At 31.0% G+C, this 14962-nt stretch overlaps 1 protein-coding gene and 1 pseudogene across 2 annotated transcripts; one reads left to right on the top strand and one right to left on the bottom strand.

Moving 5' to 3' along the window:
• The first annotated feature begins 1248 nt into the window (after positions 1-1248).
• On the top strand, positions 1249-3259 carry LOC131601680 (protein ELF4-LIKE 4-like). 2 transcript variants are annotated; one of them, XM_058873556.1, is made up of 2 exons: positions 1249-1425; positions 2803-3259. In XM_058873556.1, the coding sequence occupies exon 2, from the start codon at positions 2818-2820 to the stop codon at positions 3160-3162; it is 345 nt and encodes a 114-aa protein (XP_058729539.1). In that variant the 5' UTR covers positions 1249-1425; positions 2803-2817; the 3' UTR covers positions 3163-3259. The 2 variants fall into 2 exon arrangements, with proteins under 2 accessions (XP_058729539.1, XP_058729534.1); XM_058873551.1 differs by lacking the exon at positions 1249-1425 and adding an exon at positions 2449-2677.
• Positions 3260-4760: 1501 nt separating this feature from the next.
• On the bottom strand, positions 4761-7132 carry LOC131653872 (protein FAR1-RELATED SEQUENCE 11-like; annotated as a pseudogene).
• Positions 7133-14962: the final 7830 nt, after the last annotated feature.

Raw genomic sequence — 14962 nt, 5'->3', positions numbered from 1 at the left:
AGTCGTCCCAATTTTATACTTTGTGGCTTTCCTATAAGTTGCCGCAAAGTTCTTAGTGGTACGCTTGCGATCCACGATAGGTGTAGACGCCGAGGATTTATAACCATGTGCTTCATAGTTGTGACTGCCCAATATAGTAGTATGATGATTACCCAAATCATTTTAATAGTCAGTCTATAATATACCTTTTACGAGCACACAGTTTGTCTTTGTTTTTTTTTGAAGATCCAGTAGAGGATGAAACTTTCTCTTTGTTAACATAAGTGTTTCCATCTGAGTCTTCAAAAACATCTCTTGATTTCAGATTGTGTGTCACGACCATGACCTCATTCTTAGACGACTTCTTACGCGTTGCGCCACTCTTCGCCTTAATTATCATGAGTCTTTCATCTTACTCTTATCAATAACGCTGAACATGGTGAGGATATTGAATCTGCACAAATATCATACATGCATTTTCGATTAACCACCGAACTACATACAAACTTATATTTTTTCTCTAAACCACAAACAATCTATCTAAAATGTAAACGATCGTACTCGAATTCATCTGTTGTTCGACAGTGGCCTTCCATTGCTGTTGATTTCTCTTTCAATCTTCCGATCACTAATTGACATTTCTTTCGACGGTGGCTTTCCATTGCTGTTGATTTCTCTTTCTCTTTCATGCTAAGTTCATACTATTCAACATATTATGGTCAAAAAGAATATAACCCTCTTTATAACGCTATTTGTAATTCAACATATTAAATATCGTACCGGTGGAGAAAACTTATATACAATTTTTTAAGTGTGGTTTATACTATTTTTCAATGAAAATATGAAGTATATAATTTTATGTTATACATATGCAATTTTCTCAAAGTATACTCGTCATATTTTTATTAGCAGATAACATAAATCACACCTAATGAATTGTAGGTAAATTTTCTCCTTTATTTATTTACCATTTAAAAAAATTTAAAATTGAGATAAAGACAACTTTATCTAATTATTCAAAATAATTAATAATAATAATTTGACATAATTATTATTTCTCTATTTTATTATATTTATATGTAATTAATCCTCCTATTTCAAATTCTCATATTTTATATCTTTCTCACATTTACTTAATTAGTCTATGTTCATTGTATAATGCATAGAATAATAAATTTAACATTACTATATTGTCATAATCAATTCTTCTTTTCCTTTTCTTAATTTAATGAAATATATCCTAAATTCAGTGACTAACTAACATAAAAAAATAAAGTCTTAGGGGGACTGTCAAATCTACATATTCTCTCTCTCTCTGAATTCACAGTACAGATCTTTTTCTCAAACAGATTCGACTAAATCGCCGATCTTTATATCTCCCAAATCCCTCCCACCCTTCCTCTTCAATCTCTCCCTCTTCTCATATAAATATTTCAGATTTTCAAGGTACGATTTCTCATTCATACAATAACTTCTATTAGTTAACACTCAATTATCATCAATAATTATTCAATAAAATATGAATTTTTTCTCTATTATTTCTTTCTTTCCTTTGTTCATGATTCAGTTCTTTATCTCAGTTTCACAGTCATTGGTTTCACCAGCTTTATCGGTTCTTCTGTTTTTCTTTGACCAGTTTCTGTTTTTTACTTCATGGAATTTTATGCTGATGGAAATTCTAATTCTACAACTACAGTTTTATTTTTAACATTTTAAATTGTTTCATATTATTATTATTAGTATGATTTATTTCAGATTTTTATGAATTTAAAGTAATCCAACAAAAACATTATTAAATATGTTTTTGGTGTTGTTCAATGTTGCGTTGTTTGCGGGATTTGGACAATTTGGACTGTTACTACTTACTTCTCTTATTTTTGTTTTTTTCGTAATTTTGCCGAAAAAAGGTTAATGATATTATTGTCTCTGCAATAGTAACTTCTCACCCTCATCTTGTATGTATAATAATTACAATTTTTTATTTTGTTTTTATTTTATTTTAATTTTTTTAGATTCTTCTTTTGAACTCTGTGCTTTAGGTAGGTATTCGATGAGTACAATAAAAAAAGGTTCTTTTTATGGAAATGAGATCTGCTTTTTCCAATCTCATCATTAAAAATATACTTTTTTTTCTCTTACATATAAATCATTTTATTAAAAAAATTGTAATATTTTTTAATATTTAATGCTAAACATTTATTTAATTTTTCCTATTATACTTTAACTATTTATTATTTTTTCTTTTTAATTTTTTTATAATTTTGTATAATTTATTAATTTCATTTTTTATATAAAATTAAATTTATCAACATATTTTGAAAAATTAGTTGACTTTGACTATCAAAATAAAATTTTAGTCTTTTTAAAATTATTTTAAATTTTAGATTCTTGTAAATATTTGAATTATACATTAAATTATTTTTTGAATAATTGTGATACAATTGACTATAAACTTTTTTATAGTCAATCCATAACAATTAATCTCTTTTGATTATTGTTGGTGACTATAACATTTTTCAAGTAGTGTCCATGGTGTACCACTTTATAAAGTGTCTCACAGTATAACTTAATCAATTAAAATAAAAATGACAAAACAATCATGATTCATGCTCATAATCTGATTTCTCTGAAAAAGAAACTCATGTTGGTCATGATTTTATCCCTCAGAGCTTGTCTCATCTATTTTCAATGCCTGAAAGTAAACAATTCTAAATCTCTTGTGTTTTGTCTATTTCTTTGATTAATGCAAGCAGGTACATATAGAAGAAAATAATTGTGAATAATTTATTATTTTTTTCCTATTTTTTCATATTTTTTTCTCAGGACTGGAAAAGAAAAATGGAGGGTGATACATATTCAAGCCATGTCAATGGAACCCAAACTGAAGGCAAAATCTTACAAACATTTCAAAAGAGCTTTGTTCAAGTCCAGAACATTCTGGATCAGAATCGAGTACTCATCAACGAGATAAACCAGAATCACGAGTCTAGGGTGCCAGACAACCTCAGCAGGAATGTTGGTCTTATTAAGGAACTCAACAACAACATTAGAAGAGTTGTTGATCTTTATGCTGATCTTTCATCTTCCTTCACCAAATCCATTGATGTTTCTTCCGAAGGAGATTCAAGCGGTGCTGCAAAATCAGAAGGAAACCTAAGTCACAAACGACACAGACCTCTTTGAGGATTTTATTTTATTTTATTTTTCATTTTGATTTTGGTTCTGTCTGTATTATGGTTATATTTTAAATTAATTAATAAATAAATATATGATTTTTCAATTTGTTAGTTTTGTTTTAGGTAGGATGTGAAAGTGAGAAAGGGATGCAGTTACTGTTTTAGGACTATTCCCATGTAGAGAGTGTTTGGACCAAGAAAAATAGTTCATGTGTTTCAATGTAGGGCGTGACAATTGATAACTCAAAATTGCATGTTTATGTGTGCACATGCTCTCAATCGGATGGAACAAAGTAGCTTTATGATTTTAATGAAATATTTTTTGTGCCCAATCACTCACCACCACAAGAATGTAATCTTGTTTCTAATGTGTGGGGCACTAGAAAGTAGAAAGAGTTTGAGAAAAAGAAATTTTGGGAGGAAAAAAAAAAAACAATAACATGATCTTAGGTAGAATCCGGGACTTGATCCTCTCCTTTATTTTTCTCTCATTCCCTCTCCATCTTCTCTATTTCTCTCTTAATTTCACTCTCACTCATCATTAAAAAATAATATTTAATTAAGAGAGAGAATGAAATTAAGAGAGAGATAGAGAGGATGGAGAGAAAATGAGAGAAAAATGAAGGAGATGATCCAAAGTGGTAGAATCCGTTAGTAAAATTATTAATTTAAAAAACAAATTATTTTTTAACAATTTCTTTTTTAATTTCGATAATAACAACTCGTTTCATTTTTTTATGAATAATATGAGTAATACAAGTTAGATTTAGATTTAAAAATTTGAGAACTAGCATAAGATTTTGATACCATTGTAACAAGGTTCATCTGTATCTTGATAAAACTAATTGATGAAGTAATCCTAAACAAAAAGTTATAATTATATTTTTTTTTACAAAAAAGTTATAGTTATTTGAATTAATTAGTTTTTACAATTGTTCCATACATTATCACTCCTTGGCCACCATATACTCCACAAAACAAATAGCAAACTATTGTTGCTGCACTAGGTTGAGAGTTCTTAGCAAGTTGGAAATGAATTATAGCATGTTTTGGACTCACTTTTGAAAGATTCATAATTATTTTTAGGGTGCTGCTAACCAGTACCCCCGAGGCACTCGATAAGGAACATTAAATAGTTATTTATTCTACTTATTTTAAAAAAAAAAAATAATTAAATCTTAAATTAACTAAGTATCCATAATTAAATACACTATTAAATCATAGGAATAAATTTATTTATTTACTCTTTGTCTCTTTTACTATATCCATTATTTTACTATATCCATTATTTAAAGTGTCAAGCTACACGTTTTTCAAACAAAATAAACTTTAAAAATTAAAAAATAAAATATAGCATAAAAATAAAATAACAATTAAAAAAACTCAAATAAAAATTCATATTTAATTTAAGTATTAATATAAAAATTTAAATATTTTGATAAAATCCAAAGTATGAAGAAAAAAACCTTAAACATATGATTGAGTCTCCATTATACTTGTTCATCAACTTCATGAGCATATTCCTGTTAAAAGAAGAAAAAAATGTAAGCAAAAAATCATTTTAATTAGAAATTTAATGTAATAAATTTAATAATATATTTGTACCTAAACTTTTGAAAGAAGAATTGGATTTAAATTGGCATCTTCACAATTTTTCTTTTTTTTTGTTTGTCTTCTTTTTTTCTTTTAGGGGACATGTAACAATGTTATGTCCTTCGCCTTTGCATAATCCACAAGCATTCATGTTATGAGATAACTCTTTTCCACCTTTAATTCGTCTTCGTTTAGGACGACCTTTTGTTTTGGAAATTGGGGGACAATGAATAAGTTGTTGTGAACCAGCTTCATTATTGCAATCCATTATTTGATAATCAACTACTTCATCATCTGCATGTGATTCTTGAAGCCGCCATCGTGACAACAAGTAGTCATTAGGGATTCTATGACAATCTTTATGAAGAAAAACACTAAGAAAGTGGCGACACAATATCCCCCAAAATTCAAATAGTTTGCAACTACATATAGCTATTTTACCATCCCAAAAGACTTGATGTTTCTTACTATTATCATCTTTATAGTATTGCAACACTAACACATTACCATTCTCATGAAGAATTGAGTATTGGATGGATCTTTCAAACTCATCTTGAAACTTCTGAAAAGAAAAACGTGTGAGAACACTTTGAGCTTGCTCTTGTAATGGTGACATCAACTTCATATTTGACCCTTTGCACTTTTCTAACATTATATCAAGCTCTTCTTTTTGCTTAATATCATCAATTGCTATATCAACCTGAAAATAATTTATAATTTTTTTATACAATAATTCAGAAACAATTAGTATTAATATAGTTAAAAATATCTCATACCTGCTTTGCAAAGTCAGTTAAACTTGTGTGGGAATTGATGAATCTCTTAATGAATGAGTTAATACTCTCTGATCTTCCAGTGGTTGTCATTCCACCAAAGAAATATTCACGAAGATAAGTGAGTGCCCAATACTTTCTAATCTCATACAATCTTTTCACATGTTTATTTGTCTGCAAGTTATACTTAGAAACAACTTTTGGCCATTGATACTCAAATTCTTCACATGTCTCCAATTTATACAATACATAAAAATCAGAACACCATTTTGCATATTTGTCTCGAAGAATAGCATTAAACCAAGAACTAAACTTGAAAGTTGTGTGCCATATACAGAAACTATGCTTTGTTGATGACATTTCTTTCGAGATTGCTTCTTTCACCCATGGATCTTGGTCGGTTAATATAGTCCTCGGTGACTTCTTCATCAAATTTATAAAAGTCTATAAAAAAGGATCAAATAAACAAATTAAATAAAAGGGATTAAATAATCAAATTAATAATCTTCAATAAATAATTACCTTCATTAACCAACGAAATGCAGACATTGTTTCATTCCGTAAAAGTGCGCATCCAAAAAGTATAGTCTTTCCATGGTTATTCATACCCACAAAAATTCCAAACGGCATTTCATAAGAATTTACCTTGTATGTAGTATCAAATACAACAACATCACCATATTTTTTGTACCAATCAAAGCAAGAAGCAGAGGACCAAAAAATATGTTCTAGCCTTTTTTCTTCATCAAGTGTATAAGAATATTGAAACTTTGAGCAACTCTTTTTTGCATTCTCACAATAATTTAGAAGATCCACAACATCACTTCCTTCAACTTTTTTATTGGCTTTCAAAAAAAGATTGCGAACGTCCTTTTCAATAAATGGAAGATATTCATGCTTCACATTTTTCTCTAACTCTAAGATACGCATTATTTGTCTAACAGAAAGCCCACCTTCTTTTAATAAGAAAATGCGATCGTAATCATTTTCAGAGATAGTTCGATAAGAAGGTAAAAAACGCACCTCTGATTGAGTTAGTAAACCATGATTGTGTTCAACAACAAATGTTGTAGCTTGCCACTCACTTGGAAATATATCTTGAGATTTTTGTAGTTTAATTCGTAAATGAGCTTTACATTCACACTTTGCTGATTCTCTTTTTCTCTGTTCTTTTGATGGTTCTATGTCTTTCGAGGAAACTCTACCTTCACGATGACAAAAAAAATCACGCCCACTAATAATTCCATCCTTTTGTTTTATGAACCGACCTTTTCGAATTGAGAACCCGTGATGATATGCATATCTCTTGTAAAAAGCAAATGCTTCTTCTTCAGTAAGAAATATTTGACCAATAAAAGGAACCATATTTGTCTCATCACAGACTTCATCCTCATCAACTTCTTCTAAAAAATTATTTATAACAATATTCGGACTTGAAAATATAGGATTTTGACTCTCAAAAGTTCTAATTTTTTCAACTTCTAACATGTCTTTCTCCATGATATTATGATCAAAATGATCAGCAACTATTTCTGAATAACCATTTTCTAAAGAAATATCACCAGTTGGACTCTCATTCAAATTAAAATTTCTTCTAATAACAATATCCATTGTTTTTTATCTACAAATAAAAATAATACTATAAAAATAAATTATAAAATTCTATTGTTAATGTTGAAGAGTAATACAAAAAAAAAACATAATTCTAAAAATAAAATTATATTCTAGTCAAAGAAATAACTATAGCAAGAAATTATATAACAAAATAAAAATTGAAATATTATAGATTAAAATCACGTACATGTAGTTTTGAAATAATACTTCGACAATTAGAAGCAAGGCTATGAATAGTAGAATGGCAGAATGAAAAGTTGTAGTTGCTGTAGTTTTAACGAAATGAAAAGTGTTATTAATGACCTTGTTTTCAAATTGCAACGTTTTAATATTAATTATCCCTATTAATAATCTATGTATTCTAAAAAGGAAAATATTAATGGACCTATAAAGTATTTAATGTCCCTTAACCAGTGCCCCCGGGACACTGGATAGCATTGTCCTTAATTTTAAATGTGTAAAATTTATTTTTGAGGTGTTTGGTTAATCAAAAATATAATTGATTCTGTCTTTAGAATTGATTTTACTTAAAGCTAAAATTTATAGTTTTTGTCTTCAGAATTGATTGTGAATGATTTTTATATTAAAATTTATTGTTCAATTCATTTTACATAAATGTATCCAAATATAAATGAGTTATGCTAAACTCAATTTTATAAAAATCAATTCTACCAAGCTTAATTCTACTAAAATTAATTTTGTCCACCGTCAATCTAAACACACCCTTAATTAAAGCCAACCCCAAACTATTTTTCTTTAGAAAACTAACTGTGTGCCAAAAGCCTCATTCGTTGAACTTATTAAGCATGTTTACATAGTATGTCTTCTGGATAAACACAAAGAATAGAATTCTAGAGCAGGTAGTAGGTTCTCCTCCTCTATTGATATGATTCCTAGGAAGTTTCTCTAACCTCTTTCTCCAAAAAGAGAAATTTACATGTAACAATAACACTTATATTATTGAGATATCTATGGGTAGAGATAACATTTTTTATTGAGGGAAACAGAAGATTAGGATTTTAGATAAATTGAATCCTAGTATTAAATATACGACTTGTAACATTATAAACCAATCAATGCAGGAAACAAAAATAAAGGAAACTACAATTAATCTATAGTCCTAGATGTAGACACCATAAGGCGATTTGTGTTAATAAAGATAGATCATGTCTATTGTTTTTTACTTTCATTTATCTTTAATTCATCTATACTTTTAAACTCTTTTCAATTCTTTTGAAGATTGAAGTTTCCATGTGTTAGCTAGAGATTTCGGCAAATAGACACAAGATGTTCTAAGAGCTTTATGCTTCGAAGGGAGAATAGCTTTGTAAGGTTATTTTTAAGATTCTTTATGTTGAAGATTTTCTATAAGTCGAAGTAAGGCATGATTTGTAATATCTTTGAAGTCGAAAGAATAAAAGACTTAGGTTATTTCGAGATATTTTGAAGATACGATTGGCAAAGTCACATTGTTTTGCATATCAAAACTTTGAGCGAAAATGTTTCGAATTTCAAAATGATTTATTCAGTCAGAAAGACACGTGGAAGCATAAGGGAATCAAAGTACATTCAAAAGGGCAACGTGACATTTCCTTAGAGTATGACCGTTAGGGTCGAATTAGTATAAATAGGAATCTTAGTGGTAGGATTCAAGGGTGTTCATTTTGTACAAATCACTCAAAAATCGCTCAAGTACCAAGTGAAAGAGAAAGAGTTTCATTGAGAATGTACGTGTAACATCATTTGTACTTTTATATTACTCTCAGTTTTACAAATTCAAGTCATTTACATACATTTCTTTTTCGAGTCATGTCTTTTACATTTATCATCGAAGCCTTTTAAGTATTTTTCATCTTTACATACTGTATTGCCTTTATATTAATTACACATTCGAAATATGCCTTTAAAATATGAATTCAGTCATTAAAATAGAAACTTTCAGACACATGTTATAGGATCAATCTAGTCGATCCTACAAGTTACCAAAATACATTTAGTAATTTAGAAGACTAGCGGTTGTTTACCAGAAATCACGGTAAACACCATGTTTACTTGATTTTAGCTTAAATGTAGATAATTATGGTATGTGGGATGTATTTGTTAGATTTGCAGCATAATAGGAACAAATAGGTCATAAAAGCATGTTCTTGTGAAGAAGAAAAGAAGCAAAGCAAAAATGTGAAGTCTGGGAAATTTCGCTCGACAACCTGGAGGCGAAGGAGAAGCGAGCTTGCTGGGCGAGCATGAGGCGAGGTTAGGGCAAGCTGAAAAGGAGAAATTCCAGTAGTTACTGCCTTGAAAATTAGGGAAATTTCGACAAGCACACTTGGAGCGAGGAATTTGCCAGACGAAGCTTATGCTCGCCGGGAAAATGTAGATATTTTGAACCAACATAAAGGGGAAATTCTCCAGGCAAAACTTTTGGCGCTAGGTGAATTTGTTTGGGCAGATAGTGTATAGAACTGTCCATGTTAGATATTTTGAGGACAATCCATATTTTGCTCATATTTTCTAACCTAGAAACATTTTGTAAGAAAGAACAAAGTATAAAAATCATTGAATCGGTTAAGATCACGATGTGTAGCTAAACTATGGGTGTCAAGATTAGAGGTAGTTAGCTAAAATAATATGTATTTATTTTAATCTTTTGTATGTGAACAAGTTAAGATCAATATAGATGTATCTTTGCATGTATTCTATATCTTTGGTTTGAATCATTATTGACATGTATTTTTTAAGTCTTAACCTAAGTTATCATCTATTAAAAGCTAAACTCTAGACATAGATTTGAATTTAATATTTATAAGTATCAAATCTTAATGATTATTGTGTTCTTTGATGAGTAGAGACATCTTCCATTAAACAATACGATAAATCTCGCAACTCCGATTTAGACATAAACGGTGTTAACGAGTGATACATGATTATATTGATTATGAATAAGTTCACATGCTATATTATTAGAATACATATGAAATAGGTTAATGAACCATAATCTTGCATGTCTCTTTAACCGTTTAAAACCTAAATTTTTTACCGTTTTTACTTGTGCAATGCAAACGATATCTTTTTCAACAACAATCCTTATGAAACTTAACTTAAAATTGTAGTAACCATACAACGATAGTAGTATCACATCAATCCCTGTTGAGACGATATAAAATACTTTTTGAATCACTAAACTTTAATTTATCAATGGGTCAAATTTAAAAATTAAAAAAAGACTAAGCTCATAAGCCCCCTGAATAAACCCACTCAGGCCTTCTGCCACAATGAGGAAGAGGAAAGCGGCTACAATGTCTCCCTGCTTCAACCCATTTTGAATCTTGATTTATGGAGTTAGGGAGCCATTGACCAACACATCTAAATTACTAAAAAAGACGCAAGATTTGATTCAGGATTTCCACTTATCATTAAAGCCAAATCTAATAATCATATAATTCGAGAAGCTCAAGCTAATTAAATCATACACTTTCTCAAAATTAACTTTAAAGAGGATGCAAGTCTTCTTGGTCCACTTAGCCAAGTAAATCATCACATTAACAACTACGACGATGTCAACCAACATTTTCCCTTTTAAGAAGGCTGACTAGTTAGGACTAATCAACTTATCCATCACCATTTCCCACCTCTTAGGAAAATTTTTTGATACTAACTTATAAAGGAATCCAACCAAGGAGATAGGCCAAAATTCACCAAAAGAAGCAGGGTTCTTAACCCTGGAAATAAGAGTCACAAAAAAAAAGAGGAAAAACTACGGGGAAGAGATGCAAAGCGGTGAAACTCGTTAAACATGATCCACACATCTTTCCTCAAAATATTCCAGAACTTTTTTAAAAAAGAAAAATTAAAACCATTAGGCCTCATACTTTTATTCCCATTACACCCAAACACCACCTCATCTAGCTCCTCAAGGAGGAAGGAGGATGTCAAGGACAAATTATCCTCCTCAGATAGAGACATGAAGGCCACTCCATCTAATCTCGAGAAAGCAACATCTGATTCTTTAAATCTCTTAGAGAAATAAGAAAAGACTTCATGTTCAATCTCAACCACTCTTTCAATCTAGTCCTCGCCTTTCTAAAGGGCTAGAATATAATTTCTTATGTTCCTACTTTGATTGAAGCATGAAAGAAACTCGAGTTAGCATCCCCAATCTTAATCCATCTAGCCTTAACTCTTTGGAACAATTCAGAATCCTTCAACCTAAGTAGAGACCAAAGATCAACAATGGCTTTAGATCTGGTATCTACCTCCGCCACGAATAAGGGAATTATGGTCAGCCAACAAATCTAAAATGCCTACAACTACCCTGAGAGACTCAATATGAGAATCTGAGTCTCCAAATACACGCCTGTTCCAACCTTTAAGAGTAGCTTTAAGGGAACAAAGCTTACCCATAATGGCAAAAGCCTTTCAACCCTTATTAGAAGAAGCCAACCAGGAATTAAGGATTAGGTTAAGGAACTCAGCATGAAACAACCACTAATTATTAAATCGAAAAGGTTTTGGCCCCATAACTGATTATCATACTTCAAGGTGAATAAATAGTGATCAGACTCACCTCTTGAGAGAGTCCATTGCGCTTAGTCCCCTAATAGCTCCACAAACCATCAAATATTAAAATGTGACCGAGCCTACTAACCGACCACCATTAGGTTGAAACTAGATAAACTTCCAACCCAACAAAGAAAGGTCCAACCAGTGGCGGAGCCAGAAAATTTATACAGCCTGGGCAAAAACTTTACACCATTTATTATTCATCTGTTTTAATTTTTACACCTTATTTATACTAATTTTGCCCCTAATTTTACCCTTGATTTTATCTAAAAATCGACTATTAAATTGGGGGGAGTACAAAGAAAATAGGGATTGAGCCCGGGCGCCTGCCCGGGCTGGCTGGGCCTTGGCTCCGCCCCTGGGTCCAACAACTCCATTTGAGCGATAACGGAGGAGAAAACAACGCATTCAACATTACACGAAGATAAGGAATTACCATCACTTCCTCTCTACTCATATGTGAAAGGGAGTTGTGTCATGTCTTCCTTTGATCTCTTTCTACTCGGTGCACTCTAAGAGGATGACTTGCTATAAAGCTTTTTCATACTTTTCCAAAATTCTTTTTAGCATTGTGACTCTTAATTATTTTCATTAAAAAAAACCAATTGTCAACAAATAAAATGATATTTGAGGAAAAGGATCCCCACACACATTAACACCACCATGTATATCACCTCTCAATTTCACTCTTTTTAAAGTGAGGTAAAACCCTCCGCACAAATAATAAAAGAGATAAGACAAATATTTTCAACTTGTTATTCACCATAACTGAATATTTTCCGTTTCGGCACTTAAAGAAACCCATATCTCTCCCATTTTACAAATAGTTATTTTTAACAACTCATTTTTAAGAGACTTTTGAAAAGAAAAAAAAAGAATATGGACAACTTTTTTAAAAATAAATAACTCAAAATGAAAAGTTGTTTATGAGTAACTTACCTTGAAAATAATTTTTGATAATTGATTTATAAAAAAAAAATTGTAACATGGTAAACAAACTCACACAAATTTTCTTATTTTTCGACAGGTGTATTGGTTGTTATAAGGTATTCAATTTGAGCTCAAACAAAACACTACACCTTAAAAGTTAGTAAAAACAAGGGGCCCTAAGATTGTTTTATAGGATGAAACTGAACTTCTCCGTACTCATACATTCATGCTCAAATTCCACCTTCCTTTCATGCAACCACTATGCACTGTTCGAATCATCTAACGTTGTTGTATGGTGCACGGTGTAGTAGACGTTGGATTGGATCTCTCTGATAGAAAATATGTGTTTCTTGGTGGACCCGAATGTGGCAACCTAATTTCCATCTTAGAAGAGACATCCACATGAGTGAATGTTGACAATGATCTGTTTTCAGTTAGAAATGCTGATTGTTTTCTTATCACATTTTCTAACCTATCTTCCTACCTCCAATTTTAGGGTTTAAAAAAAAAAAGAAACAAATGTTAATTGGGCGTTTTATACATTTGTAGTGCTCCCAATTAAATCAAAGATATGTCAGTAAATAAAATGTAAAAGTCTTATTTCAGAAAAAAAATGTAAATTTTTTTATTTAATTATGACAAAATGTATAATGAGATTGTTTTTTATTTTATTTTATCAAATAGTCTAATGGCTGGAATTTAACTTTTTAAAGATAAACAATGTAAGATGTCACGAGTTCGAATTCGTGCTGTCTTAAAAGAACAATGAAATCATATTTAACCACGATTAAACAATGGTTAATTAGGTTGAAGACTATGATGTAGTCCATCTTACACATTCATATTTGAATATAAATGATATATAAACAACTAAATTAGACAGATAGAAAATATTTAATACTCATTGGATATGTTGCCCGAACCATTGTCTCTCTGTCCATATCGTGTGATCGTGTGGATAACATATATTTGGTTAATAACGGCACTATGAGAGTCGTGATAGTTAATTGCGCTCATTGAATTTCATAGAATTAATTACCCATTTTTAGAGTGGTTGTTATATATATCCTAGGAAGTCTTGGATCCAGGCTCCGTGTGGCAAGAAATACCCCAATATAGACAGTTCATGAAGGAACCAATACAAGTTGCCTATGAGGGACATGACAATGTTCAAACGAAGTGGAAATCCCACTGAAAGCTCCACTCCTTGGATGATCATCGAGAGCATATATGACGAGGGGTCCTATATATGCATAACATCCCCAACTGTTAGCTCCCAAGGAGAAAAAAAAGGGATAAATGATCATCTTACTTATGCCCCCTCTAAATATTGACTTCCACTGTTACACAACACTTCACTAAAATAGACAAACTTCCAAAAAAAAGGCACATGTCCTATTCCAAGTCTTCCATTCACCATCAAAACCAACTATCCTTAACATATGATCTAGAAATTACGAGCTAATTGAATTTTAGGCTTTCTCGAAATACACTTTTAAAATAAAACACTTATGCTTCGATAAACTAACAAGATTAACCACATTATTTAGAGCCATCATCCCATTACCCAACCCTCTACTCCTAATAAAAACAGATTGCTCTGAAGCAACTAACTTCCATATCTCCTTTGTCAACATAGCAGCTAAAACTTTAACAACCAATAGAGATCCTAAGATGGAGATATGTTTGAACTCACCCATCTCTAAAGGGGACTCGGCCTTCGAGATGAGAGCTGCAAAGAAGGATGAGGAACTCTTATGAAGAATCTTATCATCAAAGAACTAATTAAACATAACATACACATCTCCTTTAATAAGCTCCTAGAACTTATAAAACTCAAAATTAAAAACCATGTGGACCAGAGCTCTTACTCCCGTCCATCTACATCAAAAGGATCAAACCTAGCAGACATGAAACTAACTTCCTCTTCCAAGATACCTATAAAATAGACCAATTCAAGATAAGGTCTAAAATCATCCCTCTAATGAAATTGCTCTTTGAAATACTTGGTAACCTTTGACCTAATCTCATCCACCTTCTGAAGCCAATCTCCCCCTCCTTAAAAGCCAACAAACTATTTCTCCAGATCCTTTATTTAACACATAAGTGAAAGAAATTCATTAGAATCCCCTATATGAGCCAAGCTATCCTCAATCGTTGATATAGAAGCGAGAAATAACATATAAGAAGTTCTCCCAACTCTAGAGAAACTTGTTGTGTCTCTTCCAGCTCCACCAAGAACAAAACTTCAACCTCTGCTCTAAGATCCCAACTCCCAATCTTTATCAACACACCTCTTAATCTTAAAATTCGGGTTATCGTACTCCTCTATATTCT

The sequence above is a fragment of the Vicia villosa genome, linkage group LG1, assembly GCF_029867415.1.
Source record: "Vicia villosa cultivar HV-30 ecotype Madison, WI linkage group LG1, Vvil1.0, whole genome shotgun sequence".
NCBI lineage: Eukaryota > Viridiplantae > Streptophyta > Magnoliopsida > Fabales > Fabaceae > Vicia > Vicia villosa.
The sequence above is the reverse complement of the archived record's forward strand: the minus strand, read 5'-3'. Positions and strand labels throughout refer to the sequence as shown.

Bases quoted from the DNA above. Each gene is read 5' to 3' on its own strand.
- LOC131601680 (XM_058873551.1), top strand. From the start codon at position 2,579: ATGATTCATGCTCATAATCTGATTTCTCTGAAAAAGAAACTCATGTTG. The intron at 2,678-2,802 runs GTAAACAATTCT...TTTTTTTCTCAG, and splicing joins TCTATTTTCAATGCCTGAAA to GACTGGAAAAGAAAAATGGA.